A 27,922-nucleotide genomic window follows, 5' to 3' on the forward strand; every position below is an offset into this window, starting at 1 on the left:
ATTTATGTTAAGGCATTTTGTTTCCTGAGCTTGGGGGTCGTAGCCAGCGCCTCTAGGACTACTCGAGGTCAAGGGGACCTTCTTTTTATTGTCCGGGACATGAATCGAGCATTCTAACACATGTCGAGACAGGTCGGCCAGCGTTGAACTCTCTTAAGCTACCTATGGCACCAAGACTACTAGAACCGATACCCTCGCTATGCGTATAGAGAATCAGAATGGGAAATGCGGGCTCGTTGAATTAACACAGAAATAAGGGTTGGCAGTCATGATATCCGAAGAAAGGAAAGGTGAAATAGTGGTAAGCCATTTAGTATCCCTGACAGATTTTTTTGACCGAAAGAAATTGGAGAAAATGTGGAGTCGTGTTCTGGGCTCGTCTGTGCTGCGGTTTCCAGGGGCAGTTTTGTTATCCTTGGCGGCTGAGTTCACGCCGATGCGATGCGATGCTTGGGCCAGCATGGGGATGAAGATCCCGCACACTCCACCAAATGTAACGTGACGGCAGTGACACGAGACACGTGCTTTTGATGTAATATATTTACATGAAGCGAAAAACCATTTACATGCAGCCATAACGAAGCCCGGGCTGGCGGCGCCCCGCACCGTGCTTCTTCCTTGTCGTCATTTGGTGTTGGGCCATGGCGGCGCGGAGATTTTCCTGTACCGTGACAATATATAGTATCCCACGTAGCTCAAAGTATATTATGCAAGTCTCCAAGACAATTTTGTTAATTATAGCCCGCACCCCTCTATTTTAACGGAAAAAGGTAGGTTAAATTTGCGCGTCTCGTAGTCGACTATACAAAGCTACAGAAACGTTTTCTATATGGAATGCGTGAGCAACAATGCGTCATTTAACTATGCTCGGAATATAATGGCTCAGTCTATCCAGTGCACCTATAGTGAAACTGCAGCTTTTAATATAACATACAGTAGCAGTAACACGTCTATATTTTTCGTTATACTTCGTACATGTATTTTCGTGAAGGGGGTCGGGAAAAGTGGGTATTCCGGCATCAATCGATAACTGGCGTTGCCTGCAAGCAATGTTTATAGCTATTTTTACGCGGCCCCTGGCAAGCTGCTACTAAAGGGATAGCGTGGAGTGCAACAGCTAATTACATACTACCTAAAAAAAAGCGATCATACGTACTGTAACAGCAACTGTCACTCTATTATTTCTGGCAAAAACAGTCGGCCGTAGCAAGACTCCGATGCTAATGTTGCACCAAATCAACCTCAGTCAACTCTGGATCAATGTCGAGCACTTAAAAAAATCCCCACCTGCGTGGTTTGTCTGCGCAGGGCTTCATTTCGCGTCCTGAGAAAATCGGAATGTAGTTGACGTTGATCCCGATTTTTCACGTTCATTGCTTGCTTTAAATCATGGGAATAAAGCGCAAAATAAACATCGAAAGCAATACAGCTCGAGGGCGAGAGAGACGTTTATTGAACAGCCCAGGTAAAAATTGTGGCTGGTTGTGAGGCGCTTTCTGGAGAATGAGCGCTGCAAGGCAGGTGGGTGCGCGTTATCTCGCTGTTATATGGGTAGCCAAAAAAGCTCACAACATCGGATAGATAATTACCCGCGAAGACATCCTGCAGATTAGAGAATATAGGATAAATCAAGAAGGGTGTGAGAGAGGGGACGTAGTGGTGACGACAGAAATTAAGCCGCGCAAGAATCAAACCAGTGAAAAATGAACTTGTGTACTCTTGTGCAGCTCTTAGGAGTTATCTAGGAAGTACCTGTGCAAGGATAATGTTGTTAGTCCAGTGAAACATTACTGTTTTTCCGCGTGCACAGGACTCTCGGAAGCATATGTACATAAAGCTTCTTTGGCCGGTGCAGTGGTGCTTAGGGGATCACGGGTAAGGGCGCTGCATTTTACACGTCGATTTTCAATTCTAAGGTGTGAAGCAGCGGCCACTAAGTAGCTAGGCATCGATGGAAGGAGAACCGAAGACGTGTCACTGGTCCGGCTGTGGTGTGACCCGGATGTACTTCCTGCCTGAGGGCACGTTGTAGGAAGTGACGCCTTTGGGGAAGAGCAGCGGTATCTCTTCGTCCTTCACCGATGGTATTACCATGCACGGTTCACCTGGCTGCAAGGTGTACAAAGAAGGAAACGGGGGAGGGGAGCGGAGGGATACGGTACAGCAATTATGGCATCCGCAGACCTTTTTGCAAAGGCGGAGGCATACGTCCATAGAAAGGGCCCCCGGAAAGGGGGTTCAAGGGGGAGCAACCACTGAAGGTACACGAAACTGAAAAGGGTCCAAGCTTCAAGTGGGGGCAGTTGCACCACCTTCTCTTCCGCCCCGGACGTCCATTGCAATTAGAATAAATTAATCTGAAAGACCATTAGAGTTGCGACAACTGTGTTACCTTGAAACAAAAAAATTGTACAATGAAAATCAAGCACGTCTTTTCTAACAAGGACAAATCAGGTGTACAGCATCCTGTTGTTATAACTAATTCCGAACTTCAGGAATTAAACCATGGCCCAAATTCCAATGAATCGCTGAATGTAGTGACTGAATGCGTGAACGGTCAAATTAAGGCCAAACACCAAGGTGGGTAAGTTCTTTTTGACGATACCACGCAACCGCACACAGACCTCAAGTTATACCACCGCTTCCGCTTCTTTTCTTTCCTGTTTTGATGAACTGAATAAACGCGCCACTGCGAACACTGTCTTCATCAGAAACGATTGCTTTGTGTCACTTGATGGTATGCCTCGATCCAGGCAAGTTGCGGCATCATTTTAATCTTTACGCGCTCATTCCGATGGATATTTCTTTTCTGATAACCGGAGCATAACATCTCTTGCTGAAAAAGAAGGCTTATAAAAAAGAAGTGGCCAATTTAATTAACAGGTAGGACATCATGAATTCTTTCGAAAAATTACAGATAGTGTATTTGTTGTCGTAATGTTGGAGAGCTTGTCTTTAACTCAGTACTAAGTCACTTTCGGCGAGTGTCCAGAGGCAGCTGGTGAAGGTGAAAGGAGCCGAGCGAAGAAGGGGAGTTCAGTAAATAAACAACGGCTCAGTTTATGCGGGCCCAAACGCCTCCTTACACTGTAAGAAGGCAGTTTAAGACCACCGTTCGGGCACTCACATGTTTATGCCCGGTATATATCATGAAAGTAAGCCATCCGAATGCCTTGAAGTGTGCCGCCATCGGCATGTCATGAGATAATACACACGGTTATGTAATTTTTGCAGGGGCGTGAACTCTTGCGCATAGACGTGCCGGCACTTGCCTGGAACAAAAATGTTTTAGGCTGAAGCGTTAAGTGAACGAACGCTTACTTTCTTGGTAAGACATCGTTTGTTTGACGCAGTTCGCAGGTATCAACTTTGAGTTTTAGTCAAAATGAAAGCGGTTGCTGTGACTGGAGCGCACCATTTTAAAGTCTAATTCTCCAACAACGACCTCACATAGCTTTGGTCTGTGACATGGTTGGTGAAAGAAGCCAGTAAGATGAAAGTGCGGCCGGAGGATGCGAGACCTACCAGCACGGCCCGTAAAGTCGTTCTTCAGAAGACCTGCTGCTACACTGACCGCCCTACAGGACCTACAAGAATTCGCCGGCTCCGGCAACTGTGCGGGTATCCGAAGTGTCCTTAGGAAAGACGGGCGGCGGGTTGAGCATTAACGATACCGGAGTTTGAGCGACAGCGGGACATGAGTTCGAATGACAGCGGTACGTTACCTCGATAAAAACTCACCTGAAACTGATTTTAAGAGTGGGGCCCCTATTACTGTGGCAGGTCCAGCACAGCTATGAGCACTTGTGTCGCGCATGCCAAATGGGAAGTGCCACACAATCCACGAGAGCCAGGTGAAATCTCTTGTTTTTTTTCAAATCCCCGCAGGAGCACCTTGTCTATTCAAGGTGACGGTAGTGGCGACAGCGCGGAGCCAGAGCCCATGTGGGTTGGACCCACCCACGCCCCGGCTGTGCGTGGCTTAGCCATGTCCAGGGAAAAGGACATCCTGGTGGCTGAGCTAAACCCAGTGTTTTTTTGGACCTTTACGGCCCCCTCGCGGCGGCAACACGCCACTTTGGCCCCTCTTCCGGCAGACGGCACCCCAGGATTGACCCGCCCTGCGGAAAGCAGCCTGTCGCCTTTTCCTACCTCCTCCACTCTCTCTCTGTTTCTGTCCTGTCATCTTTCCATGCCTGTCCTGTTTTTTTCCTCTTACCCACAGGCAGGAAGGGTTAACTTTGTGGAAAATAGCCTACCTAGACTATTTTACATGAAGATGTAGTGGCCCCGTATGGCTAGCTTGAATACCAACACGCTCCGGTGGTTGGGCTCCGTCGTGGCCGGCCAGTCTGGCTACCGAAAAAGCAGCAAACCACATGGCAAAAAGCAAAACACCTCTTGATCGGTCCCTGAAAAGGACCCGGACAGAAGTGACGGCTAAGTACATCCCGCAAAGAAACAGTGACAACTTCACACGATTCTTGGTTATTCAAGGAGTCGAAGAACTTATGCAGACGAAATCTCCCTTTGCGATAGCCAAGACATTCAGTCAGCTAGTGGGGAAGAACTACAACGCCAGGATTCTCCAGAATGGTGATGTACTGGTAAAAGGCGCACAAGAGAACAAAGTGCAAAAATAAGGGGCAATTGCAAAAATAGAAGACACGAATATGACAGTGACAACGCACCGATCACTAAACTTCTCCAAAGGCGTGGTCTCCGAGCCCGACCTATTTCACTTCTCTGACGCGCAGATAGAAAATGAATTGGCAGTACAAGGGATGGTAGCAGCACGAAGAATACTGATTAGGAAAAACGGAGAATAAATTAACTACAGCAAGTTATGACATTAGAACTACAGCAAGTTACGACAGGCGTTTCCACTACACTGAGGAAGGCTATGGTAGCTGTTTAATGGGAGCCAAACGTAGGAACTCGGAGGCAGTAAGACAGTTTTCGCGTGCCCTGTTAGACCGTTTTGACCAATTACAAGAGATGACCATGATGTAGGTAGTACAACGAATATTATTTACCTCACGAATTGACCTCCTTATTACCCATTGGAACTCCGAGGTGTAGAGTACCTTAGGACCGCACAACGTCCGTCCGCATAGCATTTACAATCGCAAAAAATCACACAGGCACCTGCAGGATTCGACCCTGTGTCTGATAGACCCGACAGAGTTAGTGTCAGTGGTCTTACCCATTGGGCGACGACCGTGAATTAGTACCCAAGAGTCAAACTCCCTCGCCTGTAGCGGTGCGGAGTACCTTAGGACCTCCTAATGTCCGTCCGCGGCCATCCATGCGCACACCATCATCAAGCGAAAATTGATTCGAGCCGTGAGTTGCAGTTTAATTTAGGGAATAATCAAGGTGCAACTCACGGCTCAAATTGAATTGACGGTCGGGGGGCAAATCGGATGTCACTCGGGGGGCAACTTGGATGTCATTTCGAGTCCCCGTACTCCGTACCCTCGCCATCATCCAGGGAGAGGAGGTGCTGCCATTTTGCTTCAATAGGAGCCATATTCACACGTTTTCGCATTATCTGCAGAAGATTGAAAAACGCGTTAATGTAAACGTGTTTTTCTCGGCTCCTAAGAAGCTGTCAGCTTTGCAACAAAATGAAGGCGGGCCACGTCAAGTCTGGTAACTGTAGCACCAAACATGGCACGCCATTTGTGTCTTACTCGGATGGAATGGTTTATTCAATCCCGTTAAACAAGTGCAATAAAAAGTGTACAGGACGACCAGGAATATGTATCAATGGCGGATTGCCCGAGCATCAAAATAACATGGAAAAATAGATAACGGAAATCTAGGTCACATTGTAATCATTGTGGTTGCTAGAGAATGCTACATAATTTATAGAAGTAAGAATCAACTGACACGGAAAATGGTTGAAGCGTTCGAGATTTTTTTAACAAAGATGCGTGTGTCAGCTGCCCTTCTGCGCTGTTAATCAGCAAATAAATTGCGTTTTTATCTGGCGATAACACGTGAACTGCAGTGATAGATCAAAATGTACATGTGGTTCTACCCTCTCCCCTTTTATGTTTTTACAGAGGCTACAGGGAGATCAAGAAGCTGGCAGGGCCGCATGGAGGGACAAGCTGTCACCACAAAGAAGGGCGCTTGGGGTAACCCCATTAGAGGGCGCGGATCTCTTGTTCTCCAATGCATAATGATGGCCGGAACAGACACCACGTAGCAGCTCGACCAGATGGCGCTACGCCTACTAGAAGCGGAGGTAGAAAGCAGCTTCCCGTTCTTCACAGATTGTGCACCGATGGCCTGCGTAGCAAACCCCTTCGTGAAGACATTTCGGCCAAGTCGTCGGTATTGATTGCGTCATTGTTGTTGACATCGGTACGCGAGAATTCCATGCCTATTCGTGCGAGCCGGATGACTGAGCACGGACCCCCCAGATTTCATAGAGCAACATTTGTCGATAGCAAGGAGCAGGTAGCTATACGTGCTCCCAGGAACTAGCCGTAGGAGCAAAGACGAAACTCCATTCGTGTGTTTGGAAAAGCCGTCTTGTACAGAAGTGTAACCCGTGGTCGCTTGCTACCCTTCCCAATCTAAATTACTGCACTCTAAAATTGCTTTAACGGGTTTAAAGTAATCGGGAGTAAAGCTACTGCCTGTCAGCAGGTGTTAAATTACCCGTTAACCATGAGGTTATCTTCAGAAAGTGTCCCCTGCCGTTAGAGAGGAGGCAAAAAGACTTTTTTTCGACTGGCTTGGGTGGCAGGATGTCAAAAATGAAAGACGAAGAACTTTTCACTGTTTGTGAGAGAGTCTAGTGGACAATGGACGTATTGTTGGCCGATTTGTTTCCGGACAGGTGTACAATCTGACATCAAGCGCTTCAATAAAACAGTGTGACACCTGCAAGTGAAAGTTTCGTGGCGGAGATGCCTTGCTATTCCAAGCAAAATGCTGTGTAAAGTCATTGCTTTACAAACATCCGATACGGAAGGCGCCGAATTTGATGGACGGCGCACGTAATGGTCCCTTGGTGGTTAAAATTAACCCGGAGCCCTCCCCTACGGCATGCTTTATCGCCTGCGTTTCGTCGGCTTGGTAACCCGTACAATCAATTAAGGCGCCGATTTGCTTTGTCGACGCATGTCAAAGCAGTCCGCGTGCAGCCGCACTACACTGCCCTTCATCTGGTCATGTATGCAATCACCTTCCTGCGGATTGTCACAACAACGCGTGGACAAAATTAAAGATCATCGACAACATATCATGCAAGGAGAAGAATAACCGCCCAACTGTTCTTGCACAAAAAACACTTGCGCCCTACGCAACAGGGAAATAATATAGCACATCCTCTGACAGGGAGAATGACAACGAGGTTCAAATGATAATAAGAGCAACAAGAACAGCAGCAGCAGCAGCAGCAGCAGCAGCAGCAGCAGCAGCAGCGGCAGCAACAACAACAACAGCAACAACAACAACAACAACAACAACAACAATAATAATAATAACAATATTAATATAAAAATTATTATTATTATTATTATTCTATTCACTGTGAATGTAAGTTCTATTTTCTCATCACTTTCTCTTTGCAAGGCTGAAGTGTTTATTATTTCTACTTCAAGAGTCGCATGTAAATAAGTAATTCTGATATTTCTTGTTTTCTGATGTTTTACTACTCCGTAAGGAGTGTGCTGCTACTTTACTCCGATTTCCTGTAAATGCATCCAATTTTACTAATTACTTTCTGTTTCAATGTTGAATATTGTATATTTATAAAGAAAACACATGTCTTCCTCACGATGAAGGGCCACATCACACAAGCCGCTATTGGCTTAGATGGGCCCTTTTCGCTGTAGCTTTTCTTTGGTGATTAATAAAGATTATTAATATTATTATTCAGGCTGGCTTCAAGTCTGGCTTCAATTATTCAATCAGTCTGGCTTGAGGTAGGCCTCAAGATGGGCGAGAAGCTGCTCATCGGTGCATTCGATATAACCCCAGGAATTTTACCTGCTGAATATAATCTAAAGCTCACATCTATTGAAAATGTTTCCAATTCACACTCCAAACATCAGCTAATTGTACTTGGGGACTTCAACACCCCAGGTATTCACTGGAACAGTTTTTCATTTCAGCATAAAAACCATTATGCAGGGCAGAAATGCACCATGTTTTTAGATTTTCAATCATTCACCTCCTTGCAGCAGTTCTGCCACATAGAAAACTTCTGTGGTAATGTCCTAGATGTGTGCTTCTCGAACTTGAAAAACGTACAAGTGTGTGCCTCCGAAATAGCTCTTGTACACCCCGACAAGTTTCACCCCCCTCTTATTGTCTCTGTCTCTGTCGCTGCCCAGCATTGCTATGGTGGTGTTGACGATTGTGCAGTCCCGCGATATGCTTTCAAGCGTGGAGATTATGTTGGGCTCGATCAATTTTATTCATCTGCTGAATGGTCTAGTGTTTTTGATGTAAATGATGTTGACGAACAGGTGCGACGTTTTACCGAAATTGTCAGGAGTGGCATGGAAAAGTACATCCCTTGTTATAAGCCTGTTCATTCCAAATTTCCCCATTGGTTCTCCAAAGAACTTCGAAGTTCGCTTAAACTTAAGGACAGCGCCCACAAAAAGGCCAAGCGTTCTGGGCTTGACAAGTGGAAAGCGGAGTTTAGTCGGTATCGCTCACTTTGTAAAAGCCTCTACCGGCGTGACCACCAGCTCTATATAGAGTCGTTAGAGGCTTCTGCGTCTCAGAAACCGGCTGACTTCTGAAGGTATGTACGCGGCCGTTCTAAGGCGTCTAAAGAACACATTAGCCTGCTTAATTCCGATGGGGAACAGGTTGAGGATGTCGCCATGAGCTTTGCTCAGTACTTTCATTCTGTCTTTCAACTGCCAGATGGTCACGACGAACGCCTATCATTTAATAATATGTCTAATTTTAGTACACTTATGTTCGATGAAAAACTTGTCAATGATAGCCTTAAACGGATGAAACCGTCATTTTCCTGTGGTGCAGACGGAATTCCAGCAGCCCTCATGAAGGCTTACGGCAACATTTTTGTGCCTGTCTTAACTTCCATTTATAATAACTGTTTACTTTTCGGCAAATTTCCTCGTGCATGGAAGATTGCTCGAATTTTCCCAATATTTAAGTCTGGTGATAAGTCAGCCGTTACCAACTATCGCCCAATCTCACTCCTTTGTGTCGCCTCAAAACTCTTTGAGTCAGCTCTGCACAACGGTCTTGCTGCCTGCGTCAAGAACGTTCTGATACCAAATCAGCACAGCTTTTTGTCGGGTCGATCGACGGTTACAAATCTTGCAAGCTTCATGACTCAGGCTTCGGCTGCAGTTTGTGAAAACGGCCAGTTGGACGTTATCTATTTTGACCTCAGTAAGGCGTTTGATGTAGTGAACCATAAATTATTAATTAACAAGCTTACTATGTCCGGTGTTGATGCAAGCCTTGTTGCCTTGTTGTCCAACTATCTCCGTGACCGGTCCTTTTACGTAGATGTAAACTTCAAAAGGTCTAGTGTTTACACTGCAACGAGTGGTGTACCTCAGGGTTCTGTGCTGGGTCCACTATTGTTTTCTATCTTTATCAATGATGTGTCAACAGTGTTAACAAAATCTTCATTTCTTTTCTATGCTGATGATGTCAAACTATTTAGGCACATTAGCAGTTTTCAGGACTGCTGTGCCTTACAGAGGGATGTGTCGGAATTATCGGTCTGGTGCAGCAAAAACTGTCTAATTTTAAATCCAGCTAAAACAAAGGTTGTCACGTACAGCCGGAAAACCCATCGTCTACTGTTTTCCTACAGTATAGAGGGAGCTCCTTGGCAAAGGGTTGAGGAGATTAGGGACCTCGGGGTTCTTTTCGACAGTACCCTCTGTTTTTCTTCTCATATTAGGCTCATCACCCGCCGAGCGCTCCGAAGTCTAGGAAATGTGTGTCGGATTACAAAGGAATTCTCTTCTCCAGATCCATTTCTAATGCTATACAATGCAATATGTATCCCCCAGTTAGAATATGCTTCTGTTGCCTGGAACGGCATCTCCAAATCTAGTAGTGAATTAATAGAACGTGTGCAGACGTTTTTATCCATATTTAAGCACCGTCATCACAATCACAGTTTTCATCCTGATTCGGACTTACCCATAGTTACTTCCATCCCTTCGTTGACCTACAGACGTATGCGTGCAGACCTTACATTTCTTCACAAAATTGTTCATGGTGACCTTTCTTGCGCGGACCTGCTTCACTGTTTAGAGTTTAGTGTTCCACAGAGGCCCACCAGGTCGCATCGCCCTTTCTTGACCGCTGCGCGCAACTCCAATCATTCCCCTGTGCGCAGAATACAGAATTGCTACAACCGCTTATCTGAACGCCTTGACATCTTTCAAAGCTCCTTTACAATTTACCGTACTGCGCTGTTGAACACAGCATGTTAAACATCTATGATATCTCTGTCGTTCGTTTTTCTTTTTTTTATTGCTGAAATTTGGTTTCTCTGCGGTTGTGTTTAACCAATATAGTTGCCTGTTTTTGAAACTGTTTACTTATCATGCTTGTCTTATCATTTGTCTCTATACTCTTCTCATTGTCTTTGTCGTCTTACTGTCAAACTTTGTTCTCTGCTTGTTGTGTATTCATTACAATAAGCTGAGCCACAAAGGCATCTTCTTTTTTCTTTTTTACCGGTACCCAGGCTCCGCCTGTGCTTTATTTCTGTAATTTTCGCTACTTCAATTTGTGTGTGTCTTGTCGCTTGTTTGTTTCTTGCAATATGTTTCTTGCATTTTGTTTTCATGTAACTATCCGTGCCCCAGCACTCAGGCCTCTGGCTGTTCCTGTGCACGTAAACAAACATGATTGATTGATTGATTATTATTATTAATAATAATATTATTATTATTACCCGCCGCGGTGGCTCAGTGGCTAAGGCGTTGCGCTGCTGAGCACGAGGTCGCGGGTTCGATTCCCGGCCGCGGCGGCCGCTTTTCTGATGGAGGCGAAAAGCAAAAACGCCCGTGTGTACGAGATTTCGGCGCACGTTAAAGATCCCCAGGTGGTCAAAATTAATCCGGAGCCCTCCACTACGGCGCGCCTCATCGCCTGCGTTGCGTCGGCGCGTTAAACCCTACAATCAATCAATTATTCAATCAATCAATAAATCAATAATATTATTATTATTATTATTATTATTATTATTATTATTATTATTATTATTATTATTATTATTATTATTATTATTATCATTATTTGCGAGCCCAGGGACAGCCGGGTGGTCCTTTGTGCTGGCGCATGGAAACAACAACACACGAAACATGATGTACGTATCTCGCAAAAAAAATGAGGGTAATAGTAGTGGTTACACCCGAAGAAAACTACGCATTTCGACATAAACACACACAAACACACGCACTTACAAGCGCCTATTTACACACAAGTAATGCCTAATCATGAGGCATGCCTGACTGAAGTGAACGAGTCAATTAAAAAGTGAATAAAAAGAAAAGGACAAAGCATAGCTAATGTTGAAGTCACAGAATGAAAGTCAATCAGGCTCATGACCACAGGGTAAAAGACAAATACAGAATATTGTTCAGCCCCCCCTAAACATCACTGTAGCGTAGCCTCGTTCAGTTTGCTTTTTTTATTTTGTAGCATCCTTCTTCAGTCGCCAAGAGCTGTTTTTTCTAAGAAAGGCATGCGGCGTGCGCGCTGACCGACCGCAAGACGCGGCTGTTAAGGGAGAGCATCTGCCCAGCTTGGGTTTCGGCGCTGCCGCGGCGGTCCATACCCACCATGGCGTGTGCGCTGGTCGCTTTCGGACTCCGGGTCCTCGGTGTAGTTCAGACAACCTTTCAGAACCACAACCTTTCGGTGTAGTTCAGAGAACAACCCCGAAGTCCGGTGTCGATCACGAACCCAATCGCCCGGGCTCCGGTTGATTTGGCAGGAGGCTGGCCGGGCGATGGAGTTGAAGTTCTTGGAGACGGCGGTCGAACTGACGAACTCGAGGCGTTGGGGTTGATTAAGTGAAACGAAGGGTTTATATACAGCTATTTACAGTAGGAAAAACTGGGTACATGAGTAATAAAGGAAAAACTGCAAACTTCACTAGCTCCCAGTGCGCCCAAATCACTCGAGCTCCTCAGCTTCGTCTAACTCTCCTATTCTCGGAGCGTACACCAACCGCTCGAGAAACGACGGCCGACACTCTGTCTCGCCGCAAGATCCGTCTAGTTGCCCGGTACGGCACTGCACCCTAAACCTCCGACGCGATCTTAACCTCGACTAGGGGGCTCACAAATCCCAACCTAGCTTTAACGGTCGAGACTCCTTGTCCCGCCGGGAACTACCCAGCTCGGCGCTCAGACAAAAACAATTTCAAACGGCCACGTTCGGCCTTATAAAACCTCGAGATCACCCTCTCTCCTTCGTACACGCGTATGGGAGTGCCCAAATTCACGTAGACAGCTGTCAGTCAGCACGCCACGGAATATTCATTGAGGCGCCGCCATCTTCAGGTCAACGGCACGCTCTCAGACGAGCAGGTACGTGCGACTCCCCGTGGTGAAAGCGAAGGACGGCGACAGTGCGTCATGCTGACGAGGGCGCGCTGACAATGGAGACTCGCGCGGCGCTCGTCCCGACGCCGGTAATCCTACCACCTCCGCCGTGCTGGGCTCCCAGACAGAGTGGCGGGTTCCCACGCGCAGCCCGAGCGCCTGGCCGCTAATCTCATAAGTGGACCTTACAACTCCCCCGTTTAAGACGGTTACTGGACCTCTTGGTTCAGTCAATCCTAAAAGAATTTAAAAGGTCCACTCGTTTCATCTCTCCTTCTGCAATAACAGCGGAATAAACGAACAAACAAAAAAAAACACGTGTAAGGGGCTAGGTATAACCACAAATTAGCCCCTTTCCATTTCTGCAGATGATCTGAAATGTCTCTTGCCTAAACTACAAACACAACCTATTCACTAGCCGTCAACAGGGACGGAATACTCTAGCAAACTGGAAACCACACACAAAAAAAGCTAAAAACATTAGTGCGAGTAAAAAGAAATTGGGTAGTGTCTCCGGAGCCCGTAAACGCCACGAACAACGAGACAGCTCAACCTATAACACTGATGCGCGCTATCACTGCAAACACGCACACACATTCCGGGACTCGACAACAAGAACAAAAGGAATAAGGACTGGCAAAGAACACGGGCAATTTTGCAGTCAACAAAAATGAAATGTTAAGAAAGTTTGCATTGTCACTTTGCGCGCGCACGCGAATGTCCTCCTTGACGGCGTAGCCTGATAACGTTCCTTCAAGAATGTTCGGCTGTGCTTTCGCTCACTTGCGGAGCACAGAAAGTTCAGTTCGGTGCGCGGATCGATTAATTCGGTGCACGGATCGAGCACTCAAGGCAACTCGTCGCGCAGAACCGCGGCACACACACACACCGCCAACGAAAACGACGGGTGAACGGGAACGTTCACGTCCGTCGTGGCGGTGTTAAGGCTGGGAGGCAATTCAATACTAGCCTCCCCAAGCAACAATCTGAAATCAGGAGAGAGCATCCGCGTATTTCCAGCCCCCCTCTGCAGATGATCCAGACCGCGTAGTGTTGCAATGGCAACGCAAGTCTCGACAATTTAGCCCCATGAGGCGAAAACAACTTCGGGGAACACGGAGTGGTATCGCAAAATGCGACTTCGCTTCCTGTACCATAGGCCAAGTGGCCATGCCTCTCCAATGCCCCAACGTAAGGCAATGCTGCGTGCTGGCAGCGTGAGCGCAGGCTTGATGCTGGAGCGGAATGTCGGCCCGCGAACGCGACGACCTTCACGGGGTCATTCTTTCCTTTACGTATAGAGTGCCCCACATCAACAACCTCACAAACATCTGTTATTACCAAAAACCGCTCCTGCACGCTAGGTGCATTCTGAGCAGCGGCCTGACCAAGACAGCTTTTCAGCCGTCCCAGCACGCACTCATCCTGCCACAACTCAGAGCTCGGGCCTGTCACACACGGCCAGGTCATGGGACACCGTGCGTCAACCCTTCTAGCGCAGCTCCCGACTAAATCTCGGTAATGGCCGCAACGAACACTAAAGCTACGAAGCTCTATCTCAGACACCGGTTTCGCGACATCGCCGATTGCGTCTCGTTCCTCTGTTTCAACTGTAGCTGCCTCCTCACATGGTTTTTCCCTCTCCTTCGCCACCTCCTCAGGAGCTCTCACTCTTGGTTTCGCAGTTTCCACGCATGCGTTTTCGTGTTCTCCATCGGCCTCCTCGGTTACACTCTCACCATCAAGACTACCAAACCCACGCGACGTCTCCGTATCGTTCCTACCCTCTTCAAACGTTCTGAGCTCCTCATCATCCGTCTTCTCGCGTTCTCTCTCACTTCCTCTTCCATTTTCTACATGTTCGACCCAGTCTACCTTCTCAGCTCCCTTATCCGCCTTTAACTCCTGCTTTTCCTCAGCCTGATCGTCATCTCCGTCTCTTTTTCGCTCCGTCTCGTCACATGCTTTCTCGTCTTCACTCTCCTTTCTCTTCTGGGCGACGTCCTGAACGCCCGACACGGAGGTGGCTTTCTCGTGCAACTTTCGAGCGCAATTGGGAGCGTGGCGGGCCCCAAGACTTTCCTGCGCGACTCCAGTCTCCTCCGGTCCACCGATTAGAATTTGGGTACTGCCCGTGCCAGCAAGTTCAGCATGCATTAGCGTAGTGTCCGGTGCAAAAGCAGCTGGCGGCTCTACACCCGCGACAACGAGGCTACCCCTGGACTCTGCTCCCATACCGGACGCGCTCGCTGGGATGCTCCGCGTGCTCGCTTCTCTTTCCATGCAGTTGTTCCCGGCTGAGCTTCTCGCTTCCCGTGCGCAGCCACGGCCGCTTATCTCGTTCTCGCGCAGCTTCAAATTGAAAAACGGGCTGCCCCAATTCAACTTTGCTGTCAGTACATAACTGGGCCTGTTCGAAGGGTTCTGTCTCATGCGCTGCAGCTCCCCTCCCGAAATTTCGCCCACGAGGCTGGTCGTCATGTTCGAGCATCGCTTCGTCACACCGCTCTAAGGTATTACCGGACGCGCTTACGTCGTCGCTCCTCATCCCAATGTCCGTCTCCACGCGTTCGAAACCGGCGGGAACGCTAGCATCGTGTAGGGAGTCACGGCTGCTTACTTTCTCATCGCAATGTTCAACTTCTGAACACTGGGCGGAACCATTCACCTTCGCGGTCGCTATACGACTCGCTGGGTCTGTGCCCCATTGTTTCTTCTCGCAGGTGTCCGAGCGCAAGGGCGTCCGCCTTCTCCGCCCCAGATCCAACTCATACTTTCGCAACCGCTCTTCAGATTCGAGCTTCAGCTTTTGCACGCGCTTCTTAAATTCTCGCGCTTCTCTTCTCTCTCGCTCCTCCACTTCGTGCGCTGCCTTTCTCTTTGGTTCTTCGAATTCGTGCGCTGCTTTTCTCTCCCGCTCCTCCGCTTCGCGCTCTGCTTTTCTTGTTCGCTCTTGAAACTCCAATTCATTTCGTTTAAGGATTATCGCCTCGGATTCCACTTGGGGAGATCCTACTGCTGCCGAGCCTCCTTGAGGTGGCGCATTGTCTGTCTCACCATTTCCGTCTCCTTCTGCCATGTTCGTCTGCATGCTCCGCGTGACTACCATGCAACCCCAGACTCAGCCTACACCGCCACAACGAAGCGCAAGAAATCCCACTCGCCCGCACCTCCGGTGGTCGGCTGCCGCGTCGTTGGCCCCGTGCGCTGGTTGGCACGGCCGCTCCACTCCGCGCGGAGCTCGGGTGCCGCCGATGAAGGGGGGCTTGCGTCCGCTTGCTGCCCCTGGTTGTGGCCTGGTGATTTCTTCTGCCACATCCTGTCGACTGCGTCAGTAAAGATGGTTTCCCCGAAGTCCGGTGTCGATCAGGAACCCATTCGCCCGGGCTCCAGTTGATTTGGCAGGAGGCTGGCAGGGCGATGGTGTTGAAGTTCTTGTAGACGGCGGTCGAATTGACGAACTGGAGGCGTTGGGGTTGATTAAGTGAAACGAAGGGTTTATATACAGCTACTTACAGTAGGAAAAACTGGGTACATGAGTAATAAAGGAAAAATTGCAAACTTCAGCTAGATGCTAGCTCCGAGTGCGCCCAAATCACTCGAGCTCCTCAGCTTCGTATAACTCTCCTATTCTCGGAGCGTACACAAACAGCTCCACAAACGACGGCCGAGACTCTGCCTCGCCGCAAGATCCGTCTAGTTGCCCGGTACGGCGCCGCACCCTAAACCCCCGACACGATCTTAACCTCGACTAGGGGGCTCACAAATCCCACCCAGCTTAACGGTCAAGACTCCTCGTCCCGCCGGGAACTGCCCAGCTCGGCGCTCACACAAGAACAATTTCAAACGGTCAAGTTCGGCCTTATAAAACCTCGAGATCACCCTCTCTCGGGAACGCCCCTGTAGCGTTCGTACACGCGTATGGGAGTGCCCAAATTCACGTAGAACGCTGTCACTCAGCACGCCACGGAATATTCAATGAGGCGCCGCCATCTTCGGGTCAACGGCACGCTCGCAGACGAGCAGGTACGTGCGACCCCGCGGGGTGAAAGCGATGGACTGCGACAGTGCGTCATGCTGACCAGGGCGCGCTGACAATGTAGACTCGCGCGGCGCTCGTCCCGACGCCGGTAATCCCACCACCTACGCGCGTCAACGCGTTCCCGGAATCCGGCGGCGCCTTCTGCTTTCTCAATGGGGGATTAACCCTGTGGTATGCGGTAGGCCAGACCATCCGTCTCCCGTTCGCGCCGTGACGAATTAGCGACGGCTGCAGCGTAGAGTCCACCGTGCTGGGCCCCCAGACAGAGTGGCGGGTTCCCACGCGCAGCCCGGGCGCCTGGCCGCTAATCTCATAAGTGGACCTTACACCCTCTCCGCCGGGTTCACGGTAGCGAACGGCAGTGGGCGGCCTGCACCGGGACTCACTCCAGAAACTCTGCCACCCGTTGTCGGGCCCTCTCGCCGGGAGACCGCGATCCAGTCAGCCATGTCACGTTAAGTACTCTGATTCTCTTGAATCTTTTGTTCTTTTTTGATGTAATAAGTGTATTCTTGCAAGTCCGTATATGCTAAATGTCATCAACGTTACCAGTAAAGTGAACAAGTTAACCTTAAACCTTTCTTAGACGTCTCGACTTCTTCACTGCGATCATCATGCTAGCGTAGGGGCAGGTATTAGACCAATTACGTTGTTACAGTACGATGACACTGCCTCCTTCTCGCTCAAACTGATCAACACCTCGCATTTGCAACCTGACATGCTCACATTATAAGCCACACAAGTGCAGAGAGCCTTTGTCTGTTCTGAGACACGGCGATTAAAAACCCTTCTCTTTCTCTTTTCGATAAGATTTCGTGGTCGTGAATCATACACCGGAAACGCAGCAGCTGTTCACTAGCCGGTATTCAATGGCATGGAATGCATGCAGGCAACCCTGCGAGTGCACCGCCATATCTGTAGCCAAGCGTCTGTTGCCAAGTGATGTTGTGCGCACGGCCCCAGATCAGGCACCCCTCTTCCCCTCCAAACCTTCATGGCGGCCAGGCAGGCCGCGGGCCGCGACGTGACGTTGTGTTTCCGTGCATGGCATGTGCGAGTGATTTGATAGTCAGTTATACCGCTATAGTGTTGGTTACGCGAAAAGTCACGATTACGCTCATGAGTGTGACAACCTTATCTGCAATTCAACCCCAGCCTCCGCGCACACCTACGAGCGAGTGCGAGTGGGTCCTGGCACAAAGGTTTGAACGTGAGCGAAGTGGTCCGCGTGACAGCAGGAACTTCATCATTTCCAAACTGTTGCCCACTGAACGCAAAGTAATATCTCGACGCCAACAGCTGTTGAGTGCAGCACAGTGCGATCTACCTATCGCCACACGCGTATGAAGTAGCCGCCGCAGATCAGCTGATTGCCAGCCGCCTTGGTCTAATGTCAGACGTGAGTTGTTTTGCTAAGTGTGAAACATTTAACGCACGAGACAGCCAGCGCTAAATCGGTGTACGCGTGAACCATTTCTCCAAAGTTATTCGTTTTTTGTTCTAAACCACGTATTAGAGGGCACTTCCCAAACATAAAGTCGTGGACGCGGTGCGGGTGCACTTACACCGACATCCGCGGCGGCAGCCAAGTGGAGCGTCAGACTTACGCCACGTTCGCAATCGCGGTTTCATCCTCCGTGGATTAGAAGTGCTCGAGGGTAGGTAGAGCGCCACCACTTGATGTGAGTGCGATTAATATTATATGTCTTGACGCCACTAACAATAATCGGGCTTGAACGCAGCAGACGATGTACGCTAGTGTTTTTTTTTTCTTCGAGATGCGGGCAAAAAGCGCATGCGCTTGCACGGTGGCCCCCGACATGGTGTTTTTCAGTGTTGCCAGGCGGAGAAATCGCCCGCTAAACATTTCTCTGCATACTGCCTATAGCTATCGCGCCTTGCATCTTAATATGCAAACATTGATGTCTCTGCAACATATTTGTTTTTTTTTGTCTCTGCCGTGGGTTCGTTATGGACAATTATGAAGTTGGCAGAACATGCATGATAAAATGCGGGCACCGATTTCGGCGCCGTTGCGGGCAATTGCGACTCGCGTTCCGCGCTGCACTGTGCACGCCAATCATGGATGCGTGCGCAAGACGACGGCTACGATCGAGACGATCTCTCGCGCCTACGGAGAAAACTGACACAGGCCGTGTAGGCACCAAGACCGGGCTGGCGATTGAGTGATAGCGCGAGACCGTGATATCACGCCAACGTAGTATACAGCGCTGCGCTTTGAAAACAATGTGTTACGCACGGGGAAGTGTGAAATAGTCGCTTCGTGCCACAGGAAAAGTGACCTGGGAAGTTGGTATACCCTGAGACATGGCTTGGTTGCACGCAAGAGGGTCGGTGTGTCCCCTATTTTAGCAGTGTTTTAATTTAATGTGCGATGTTCCCACCGAACACCTTAATGCACATGTATTTTCAGATAACTGTTGTTTTTTGTCCACATAGTTTGTGATTCTTCGTTATTGAGATCTCGTTGTTGCCAGGGGAAAGATTGTGTTACTAGGCATAGGATGAGGATTCGTTCTTAACGTTTTTTTGAAGAGGGCAGTCTGGTAGTCGAGGTCACAAGCAGCATGTGTTTTCATGTGCCCCTTGAATAGTGCATCGTTTTCTTTCAGGCCATTGGATCCGGCTGTCCAGGTAACAGTGTTAAATTTCTGCATTATGGATGGGAATATCTTACTGAAGAGCTTGGTATTCCGCCTCCACAAAACTTCATAATGTCCTTTGTGAATCTATAATGATGTTATGCTTTTTTGATACTTCAGCTATTCGGATTACCAGGAGGATGCCTCCAACTTCCACTTTTTGTTGTATGTTGGGGGTCATGCGATTGCCAGAGTGGTCAACTTCGACAACCGCTGCCTCCTCCTTTCGTACATCCCGGAGTCGATGTATACTGTGTTCTCATGATATTGAAACTTTCCTCGAATTAACTTAAGCCTGCTATACCGCCCGTTCTTGTGTGGGATTGTATCAATATTTTTTGGTAGAGAAGAGTTTGTGTGAGGGGTCGCTGGATCGGTGCCATGTCTATCATGGCGTGCAGTTCTTTCTTTCAAAGGTATGAGGGTGTCTGTGTTTTCTTTTCTGCTTGGGGGCGCCTGTTTCTTGTCAAAGGAATATGATGGCCCCTCCCGATATTGGTTTTACATCCACTTTGTTGGGGCTAGGGGAGTGTATTGTTTCTACGAGTTCTTGAAATGCGGCAGGAAGACACAAGTTGAAGACCTATTCATCATCACTACCACGAACATCCTATTTAGGAAGACGGGGCGTGAAGGCCTATCTCGTTGACTTTCACCCGATATTGTCCTGCGCTTCCGTAGTTCATTCTTTGCTCCAAATAATGTTATTTCATCCTTCTATATCGAGTAAATGGCCGTCCCCTTCTTCTAGACCCGTCTATGCATGCTTATTCTGCTACCCCCACCCTAACTTCATCTCACGGTTAAAATTGCGAGGGTGAGAACTCCCTTATATGCTGTCCGAATAATAGTGTTTCACTTTTTTTGCTGCGGGTAAATTTGTGGTACGGCAGGGTCTTCAATATTCTGGTCATGATCAGTGGTTGCATGAGACTTATCGTTTCGTTTCTTTTTTTCTTGCTGTTTCTTGGTTGGACGTTTTGCTTGTGTGCAATAGATATTTGGTTAAATATTTTCTATTTTTGGCGATTGTTAGTTGGGAACTACCCGCTACTCTAGAACCCCGCCGAGCATTCTTACGTTGCTGTTCTCTGGGAGGATATTCGTACTTATTTTAAAATTAATTTTTAACTCGGCCGCGTGTCGCCATGTTTCGTTTACCAAATCGAGCTTTCAGCGGAGACATAACAGCAATAATATTGAAAAGTATTTTCCAAACCGATATAATTATACGTTATATAGTATGCTTTATTTGAGCTATTTTGGGCGTATAATCTACGCCTTCCTTGATTTCTGAGAGACCGGCGTAAATCCTTTGTCCCCTGTTTATGTTAGGTCATCCAATGTTGGTGCCGGCGTAAGTCCCGGTGGAAAACACAGGGTGGTGGCTCAATGGGTAAAGCGTTGCCCTGCTGAGCCCAAGGCCGCTGGTTCAATTTCCGGCCGCGGTAGTCGTTTTTCTGATGGAAGCAGAAACCAAAAACGCCAGTGTGTCGAGCTTTCGGTGCACATTAAAGATCATAAAGTGGACAAAATTATTTCGGAGGCTTCCACTCCGACTTGCCTCGTAGCGCACGAGTAGCCTCGCTGCATGATTTACCGGAAATTGATATTTTTGATTTTCGGTGGAAATCCGCTTTGGTGTGATGACCTAAGTGGTGCGCACGGTTGCAGACCATGTCTGCCGAGCAAGTTACACCGACTGGGCACGGAACAAACTTAACCGCGCAGGCGCGGCACTTGGTGAAAACGCGTGTCTTTTCTTTCGTATCCGTCGTTGTATCATTGTCCTCCTTTGCAAGCTTATGCTGCCGTAGCGGCGCAATAAAGGTTCGGCGGAGCCCTCGAATCTTGCTGCCTCAGTCGTAGCTTCCGAGTGGCAGCGGTGACGTATTTCCGTTGACGCCTGATGAACACTGCTGATAGCGGACGGCTAGGAGCCACGGCGGAATCGAAAAATGAGCCGAATAACGCTATCGCGTTAATAAGTAAAGTCGACAGTTACACCAATACTAAATCACAGATGTTTCCGAAACATAGTATGACAATGGATTAATATATCCAGGTAAACCGAGTAGCGATTGTATTTACATTGCAGTCGGAACATAGAGCACAAGATACGCAGACATTTAGGATTGCAAAAGGTATCATGTTTCCTGGTCAACTTTTGAGGCACGTCAGTGCAGGCACGTGAAGGCAGGGACATGTTGTAGCAGCTCACAAGACACTATGCCGTGAATAATTTTGAGGAAGAAAAAAAGTAATAATAATAAACTATTCTTAACAATACTGTCGCGAAGCAGAGGTCTGTTCGTGTTGTCGGTTGGTTTTGAGTTCTGTTCCCGCCGCTGAGGCTCTTCCTCCCAAGTGTTTTGTGTGAAAGCGCTTCGGACGCGACTAGGCCCTGGCCCCCTTTTTTCGAGAAACGGACCGGCGAGTGTGTCTACGCGCTGAGCGACCGGGGACACGGCTGTTGCGAGGGTAAGGTTACCGCGCCCGCCGCAGTGGCGTCTCCGACCCCCCAGTGCGTCTACACGGGCCGCTCTGTGCTCAGGACCCTCGTTCTCGTTCAAACGACCGCCTGTCTTTTTCCCTTTCGAGTTTGTATACCTTTACTTTATTCTTCACAGTAATTCTTTTGCCAGAAACGGGCGCCTTCGAGTTTTGTGTCTTCTGTGTTTGATTTTTCCTTTTCACTTTTGCGGGAACATGGCTGATTGGAGCTAAGAGGCGTCTCCCCGATTGTCTGCAGAAAGCCTTGTTCCATTGCGTCCGCACGCTCCAGGATGCACTTTTTCCCCCAATACGTCCCCCACCGGACCGCTTGCAGCGTATATAACGCGGCTTCCCGGGCTATTGAGGGAGGCGGGCGACCTGCACCAGGACTCACTTCAGAAACTCTGCCGCCCGTCGTCGTGCCCTCCCGCCGGGAGATCTAGATCCAGTCAGCATGTCCCGCTAAGTACTCTTAATCTAGTGACTGTTTTTCTCATTTATGTAACAAGTGTATTCGTTCTGATTCTTATGTGCTAAATGTCATCAATGGTACCATAAATTAAATCAGTCAACTCTAAAACCTCTTCAACGCCTCGACTTTTTCCCTGCGAAAGCATGCTACCGTAGCGGCAAGCATTCTACCAAATTACGCCGTTACAAAACTTTATGGTTGTAATCAGTTTTAACGTGTACAGCGCCGTATTTATAGCTATTTTGTGTTTTTATTTTTAGCAACAGCTTAATCCCAATGTTCTTTAGACACTTTCCAATCCGCCATACTGGTCGTATACGGCGCTCGGGCAAGCAACGGTGCAGTGTTCAAAATTTGGCGCCACGAAAATTGCATTGAGCTGAGATTAGTATTTTTCTGGAGGAAAAGACCAATATTCAGGATGTTCGCAATTTCGCAGTCATCTGCACCCTTTCTTCTGAATGAGAACCCACGTGTCGTTTTTTACGCATTACGCATTAGTTGGCCTACCGTTTGAGTGAAAAAACGAAGTTTCTCAAAAGCACGGGCACACAATACAGCACACCTTTCGATGAGGACAGCCAATGTTTGAGACTTCAAAGTTAGAAAACCCTAACGTTGCATAGTAAATAGGATGATGATGATGATGATGATGATGATGATGGTGGTGGTGGTGGTGGTGGTGGTGGTAGTGGTGAGGATGTCTTATATTTCTTACCATCCAGTTGGCTGGTGTGGCGACCTTTTTTTCTTGTGTAAGTTTCAAGGAAGCCACAGCTCGAAATAGTTCTCTGCAAAAAAAAAAAAAACGACGAACATTTAAATGCGCTAAAAATCCTTTGGGATCAGGTTGGGTGGTATTCCGTAACTACGTTCCTTTGCGGACAAAAAAAGATGCATAGAGATTCAGACAAGCAGCGCTTGCCCCTCGCTGCATCTGCCCGTGCCTTTTTTTTGTGTGTGCGCCAAGGATAATACTTTTATACGAACCCGGGCGTCCTCTACTACCGCCCCATTTGTTCACTTTCAGAAGGCGAGGGAAAACGAAGAGCGGCTGGGCCGCGGAGGAGCTGCATTTCACACCCCATAGTTCCCAAGCCTCCTCTCTCATTTGTAACGTGAGTCATTACTTCAGGACCAAAAGTCAAGTGACCCGAAAGATTCCCACGAAAAAAATCGAAACCGTGCTCTTTTGCGCTACGGTCGCTTCGGCCAACGCCGCCTGTATAAACATTGCTTAACGCGTCGCGCGCTTTTCAATGGGAATGGTAGAGACACTTAGTTCAGACACTTATTCGCTATGTGGCGTGCACCGGCAGATATCCCGCCTTACGTCACTGCTCGCGAGTGTCCAATGCTGCACGCACTTCTACAACGTGTGTCTGTCAGCTTGCCTGTAGGGTTTCAAGAGACGTTTCTTTCACATCTTAGCCGCGACGGGGATCTACTTCTACAGCGCACTCGGGATCTCGTTCAACGAGTCCCTCGCTTCATACTTGCTGCATTTCTTTCGAACGATAACTGATGAAGGGGGGACTCAAATAGTCTAAGAACATTAATTGTCGCGTAGACAAACAGCGAACAGAAAAAAATCCCGCCATCTCCACGAAGTGAATGATGATGAGAGGGGCGAAGCTAAAATGCTTATCGGTAAAACCATGAAACATTCGCCCACACATCATATAAAGACTCGACACCCCAAGCTTTCCACCGCTCCGTTGACAAGCCTGTCGATGACGTCGATGTTTGTGGTGATTATGTGGGGTTGTTCGGGACGACGAGAATCTCCATGGATAAGTTGGCGAATTCGCTGTGTGACATTTCAGCCACCTTGGCCATCGCCTTCTGCAAAGCGTCTTGTGTCGCGTATCCCCGGTACGTGTCGTGAGGTCGCAGGTGACGAACAACCTCTTCTTCCTCTCCTCCATGTCGGGTAGCAACAAACGCGTTGAACGTTTTGTCCTCTTCGGCCAATCTTTGGTTGGCCAATCCTTAGGGGGATCCTGCCACAATCATCATTAATGTGCCGTGGACGGCCGGGACCGGGCCCGAGCAAGAGGAGCTTCGCCCCTAAAACAATATTTTCTGATGGTACAGATATATTTTACTGACATTTTTTTTTCCCTCGAGGATTTAGGGAATAAAAAAATTACTTACACACTTTCTGTTCAGGTGCTCACTTCTACTATTACTTTCCAAAAATATCACGTGCTTCTGAATTTCAGAAGATTATATAAAACAAAAAGGTAAGCAGCTGAGGTCCAGCCACACTGTCCGGGCGCTTCTACAGTACAGTCCTCAATTTTAAAAGTGCGTACGGATGCGGAGTGCGAGCAGCGTGGGCAAAACAAGGCCAAAATGCGGAGGAACAGACGGGGTCTGCCCCACTAAGAAACTTTTGGGGCCCATGATCCAAGTAGGTGAGCGCGCAAAGCCGGCGTAAGCCTGCGGCGGCACAAGTGATTTTGTGTTTCTGGCAAAGGCGGTTTAAACAGCCGCAGATCAGGACAGAGGCATGGTAAAATACAAGAAGGCGTTCGAGCGCCTCGTAGGGCACGCTAAACAAACTGTCAACTATTTTACATAATTTCCGAGAAGCGGCGCTGGCCAACGAACATTAAAACACGCAGGGAGGCTACGGAGCGGGAAAAGGTAGAAGAGAGCAGCGGGGTAGTGGCTGTTTGGCCATTTTTCGCTCACGCGGTAGGCAATGATTATACAGACGGCGTAGCTTCGGCGAAGTAACTGCCTTCGGGACCTGTTGCACTCCTTAGCTCACAAAACTCTGTCCTCTATTTTCCTGATCAATCTGCCGTGCACAGTTTCTGGGACGAGGAAGCTTGTATCGCACACTTGCAGTCTCGACCGGCCGACCTATGGCTGAGGAGGGTGCTGATCATCCACTGTGGGACCAATACCGTACATGGCAGTGTGTGCCGTAAAGGTAGGATAATGATTGTTGACCTGTGTGAGTGACAGCTGCATGCACGGCGTATACTCCACCCGTTTCCGCTATCATTACTCCTCAATGTCCTTTTCTTTGCTTTCATTTCTACCCCTTTGCTCACTATCTTGTCAACGCCTTTTTTTCTCCTTTTTATTAAGCTAAAAAGCAACCTGTGGGGGAAGAGAAAAAGAGGGATGAGGGACGCGAAAAAACTTGAAGCCAGAAAGTGCTCAACTGACGTCGTTATGCGAGACCAGCGTGGTTTTTCGATTATTAGACCTGGACTGGCCAGGAACTCCCCAAGACCCAATATGGATTTATGTCCCGCATGTGTTCCTGTTGCGTACAGGATGTTCAGAATTCCCGTGGACAATCCATGGTAAAATTTCACTGTAGAGACCCAGCATGGTTCAGGAATTCAGTCAACTTGATGCGTACAGATGAAACTAAACTTTTGTCACATGAAAAACCTTGCATAGTCTTCACATTTGGCACCGTGCTAGCTCTTTTTCCTCGGGAAGGTTTAATGAAACGATTTACGAACTCGCTGCAGCTGGTAGGTTCCAGAGTATCTTTTTTGGTAGCATAGCCTGCTGAAAGATACTGAAATACTGAACACTTTCTAATATCAACTGCAGGTTAGTTGTACCGCAGCGGGAGCATCTTGTCATGCAAGCGGGAGCCAGAATGTTTGTTATGGCTAAAGCTATAGCTACGTAATTTTTCCAACATGGCTGACATGAGCTTTTAGACCAGCGTCCGTTCTTATGTTCCTTCCTTGTTTTTCGTTTCGTTCGCACTCATTCCGTCTTAAAAGCGCCCTCTAAAGGTCTGCACAACTCCACTTTAAAATTGGGACATAAGGTACAGTTGAGGCTAACATCAGCCATCCAAAGTTAACATCTGTTGGGGAAAGGGTTAGCGGCATGATCCACACAAAAAGTTAAAGCGATAGAAGGCTGTTGGGGCAAAAACTTTATTGCAATCAATTTCTTGCCGAAAAAGGTTAATATCGAGGGAAAAAGAATTGCAGACAGTTTATCTTCACCGTTTCTTCCAGGAACGTTTTACTAATGTTGGTCTCATTTCACGAGCTGACGTCACAAGCACGGTGAGTTAGGGAACAGCACTGCCTCAGTTTTTTGTTTCGTAAGGTGTTGCAGCTGCGGTGATGATTCCTGTACTCAATAAATCACAACAATCATACGCTAACAATCGCACATTTCACTCCACATTGCTACCCCTGCTTTTGTATAATACCACTAAAAACTACTGCATCCTAACTGCACACGACATGAATGAAAACAAACCCTGGGTACCTTTCTCTGGCACCGATCGGACCTGTTTCAGTTTTCATTACAAAAAATTATGAACAAGGTAATAACCATTTTATAGGGACCTAAAACAAAGTCTTTGTGTTTAGTGTTTTTTTTGTGGTTGGTGAGTTAAGAGTGGTGTTACGAAGGCATTTGTGTCTAAAGCTGCCTTGTCCTTAGCTTTCTCGCCCGTCGTGAAGAATAACGGCTCTTTAAAGGAGTACTGACATGAAATTTCCAATTTGAGGTAACTATGTAAATAGGTTTTTGGGTGTGTAATCTTTCGGGAGTTGAAAGGTTGAACTTGACAGTTTCATAAAACAATTTCAATCGTTGTGCGTATGCAATAAGCAAGAACGGAGGCCCTCTAAGCGCGAGACACATGGACGATTGGTGCATGCGAATCGCATGCGAGTAATCTTTACTACTGTCGCCACGACTAGTCGTACGCGTGAATTTGAGACACATGGCCCGACGCGCGCATGCGATGCGTCGTCGGCGTCGCTCCGCCCACTGTTTTTGCTCCATGGTCAACTACGAGGATCGCTGAGCTGAATTTATAGATTCCGCGCGTCGTTCGCAAGAAATTAACAAAGCAGGCAATCGTGAAGAGTTTTCTACCTTCGGAAAGAGTCCGCGCACACGCCGGCCGCGCCTGCCACCTAGGCACACTCAGCGGCTCGAACCGGCGCAGATCACGGTAGCAACCTCTTGTCGCTGCTCTTCTGAATCAATCTGGTCGCTAAAAAGAAGTTCCACATGCGAGACAGTAGGAACCTAGTTAGTGTGGTGAAAAATTGTGCTAGGGATTGTTGTCAGGTTTTATTTTAAAAGCAGCGATCAGATATCTGCCGCGATGCAAGCCTACGCTGACCTGTCGCCGCGGCGCGCGGTGCGCCGAGCGGCCGAGAGATGGCGATACCTTCGCGGAAGCATCGAAACAGGCTACGCAGATGTCTTGGTCACAGATCGCTCAAACGGGAGTTATAGCTGAAATAAAGTTCCTCATTCGATAAAGGGGTTGATGGTGTGGTAAAAAGTTGTGTTACGGATTGTGATTCGAAGTTTCACAGATAGCGGCGAACAAATATCCGCCAGGACGCTGAGCCTGAAGTTCCCAACACCTGAAATAATCCGAGCACCGAAAGGTGGTTCCGGCATTCAAGATTTTTTTCCTCCATGGGTTGCGGGCGGTTGGGGCTCAGCGGGCTCTCATTGGCTGTGGCCTCACGACGATCGCAACGATGGCACGACTGCATCTGGCTTGCCAGTCGCACGTCGTGAGCCTCCTCCGACTAGCGAACGACGCCAAAACAGGTTCTAACGATCAATCGTAACGATCAGTCGCATGCGAATTGCGTGCACCAGTCGTACATACCACACACAAATAATTACGTTC

General features: G+C 48.2%; 1 protein-coding gene across 1 annotated transcript in view; it reads right to left on the reverse strand.

Annotated features, from left to right (window-relative positions):
• Positions 1-1,439: 1,439 nt before the first annotated feature.
• Positions 1,440-27,922, reverse strand: part of LOC144175402 (peroxiredoxin-6-like) — a 141,130-nt gene continuing 114,647 nt past the window's right edge. The window contains exons 5-6 of the mRNA XM_077704486.1: positions 22,979-23,051; positions 1,440-2,109 (exon numbers count right to left, since the gene is read on the reverse strand). Of these exons, the coding sequence (XP_077560612.1) occupies positions 1,975-2,109; positions 22,979-23,051 (208 nt within the window). The 3' untranslated portion in view covers positions 1,440-1,974. The remainder of the gene's footprint in view (positions 2,110-22,978; positions 23,052-27,922) is intronic.

The sequence above is a fragment of the Haemaphysalis longicornis genome, unplaced genomic scaffold (genome assembly GCF_048455015.1).
Source record: "Haemaphysalis longicornis isolate Haplotype H1 unplaced genomic scaffold, Haemaphysalis longicornis Haplotype H1 scaffold_1, whole genome shotgun sequence".
Lineage (NCBI taxonomy): Eukaryota > Metazoa > Arthropoda > Arachnida > Ixodida > Ixodidae > Haemaphysalis > Haemaphysalis longicornis.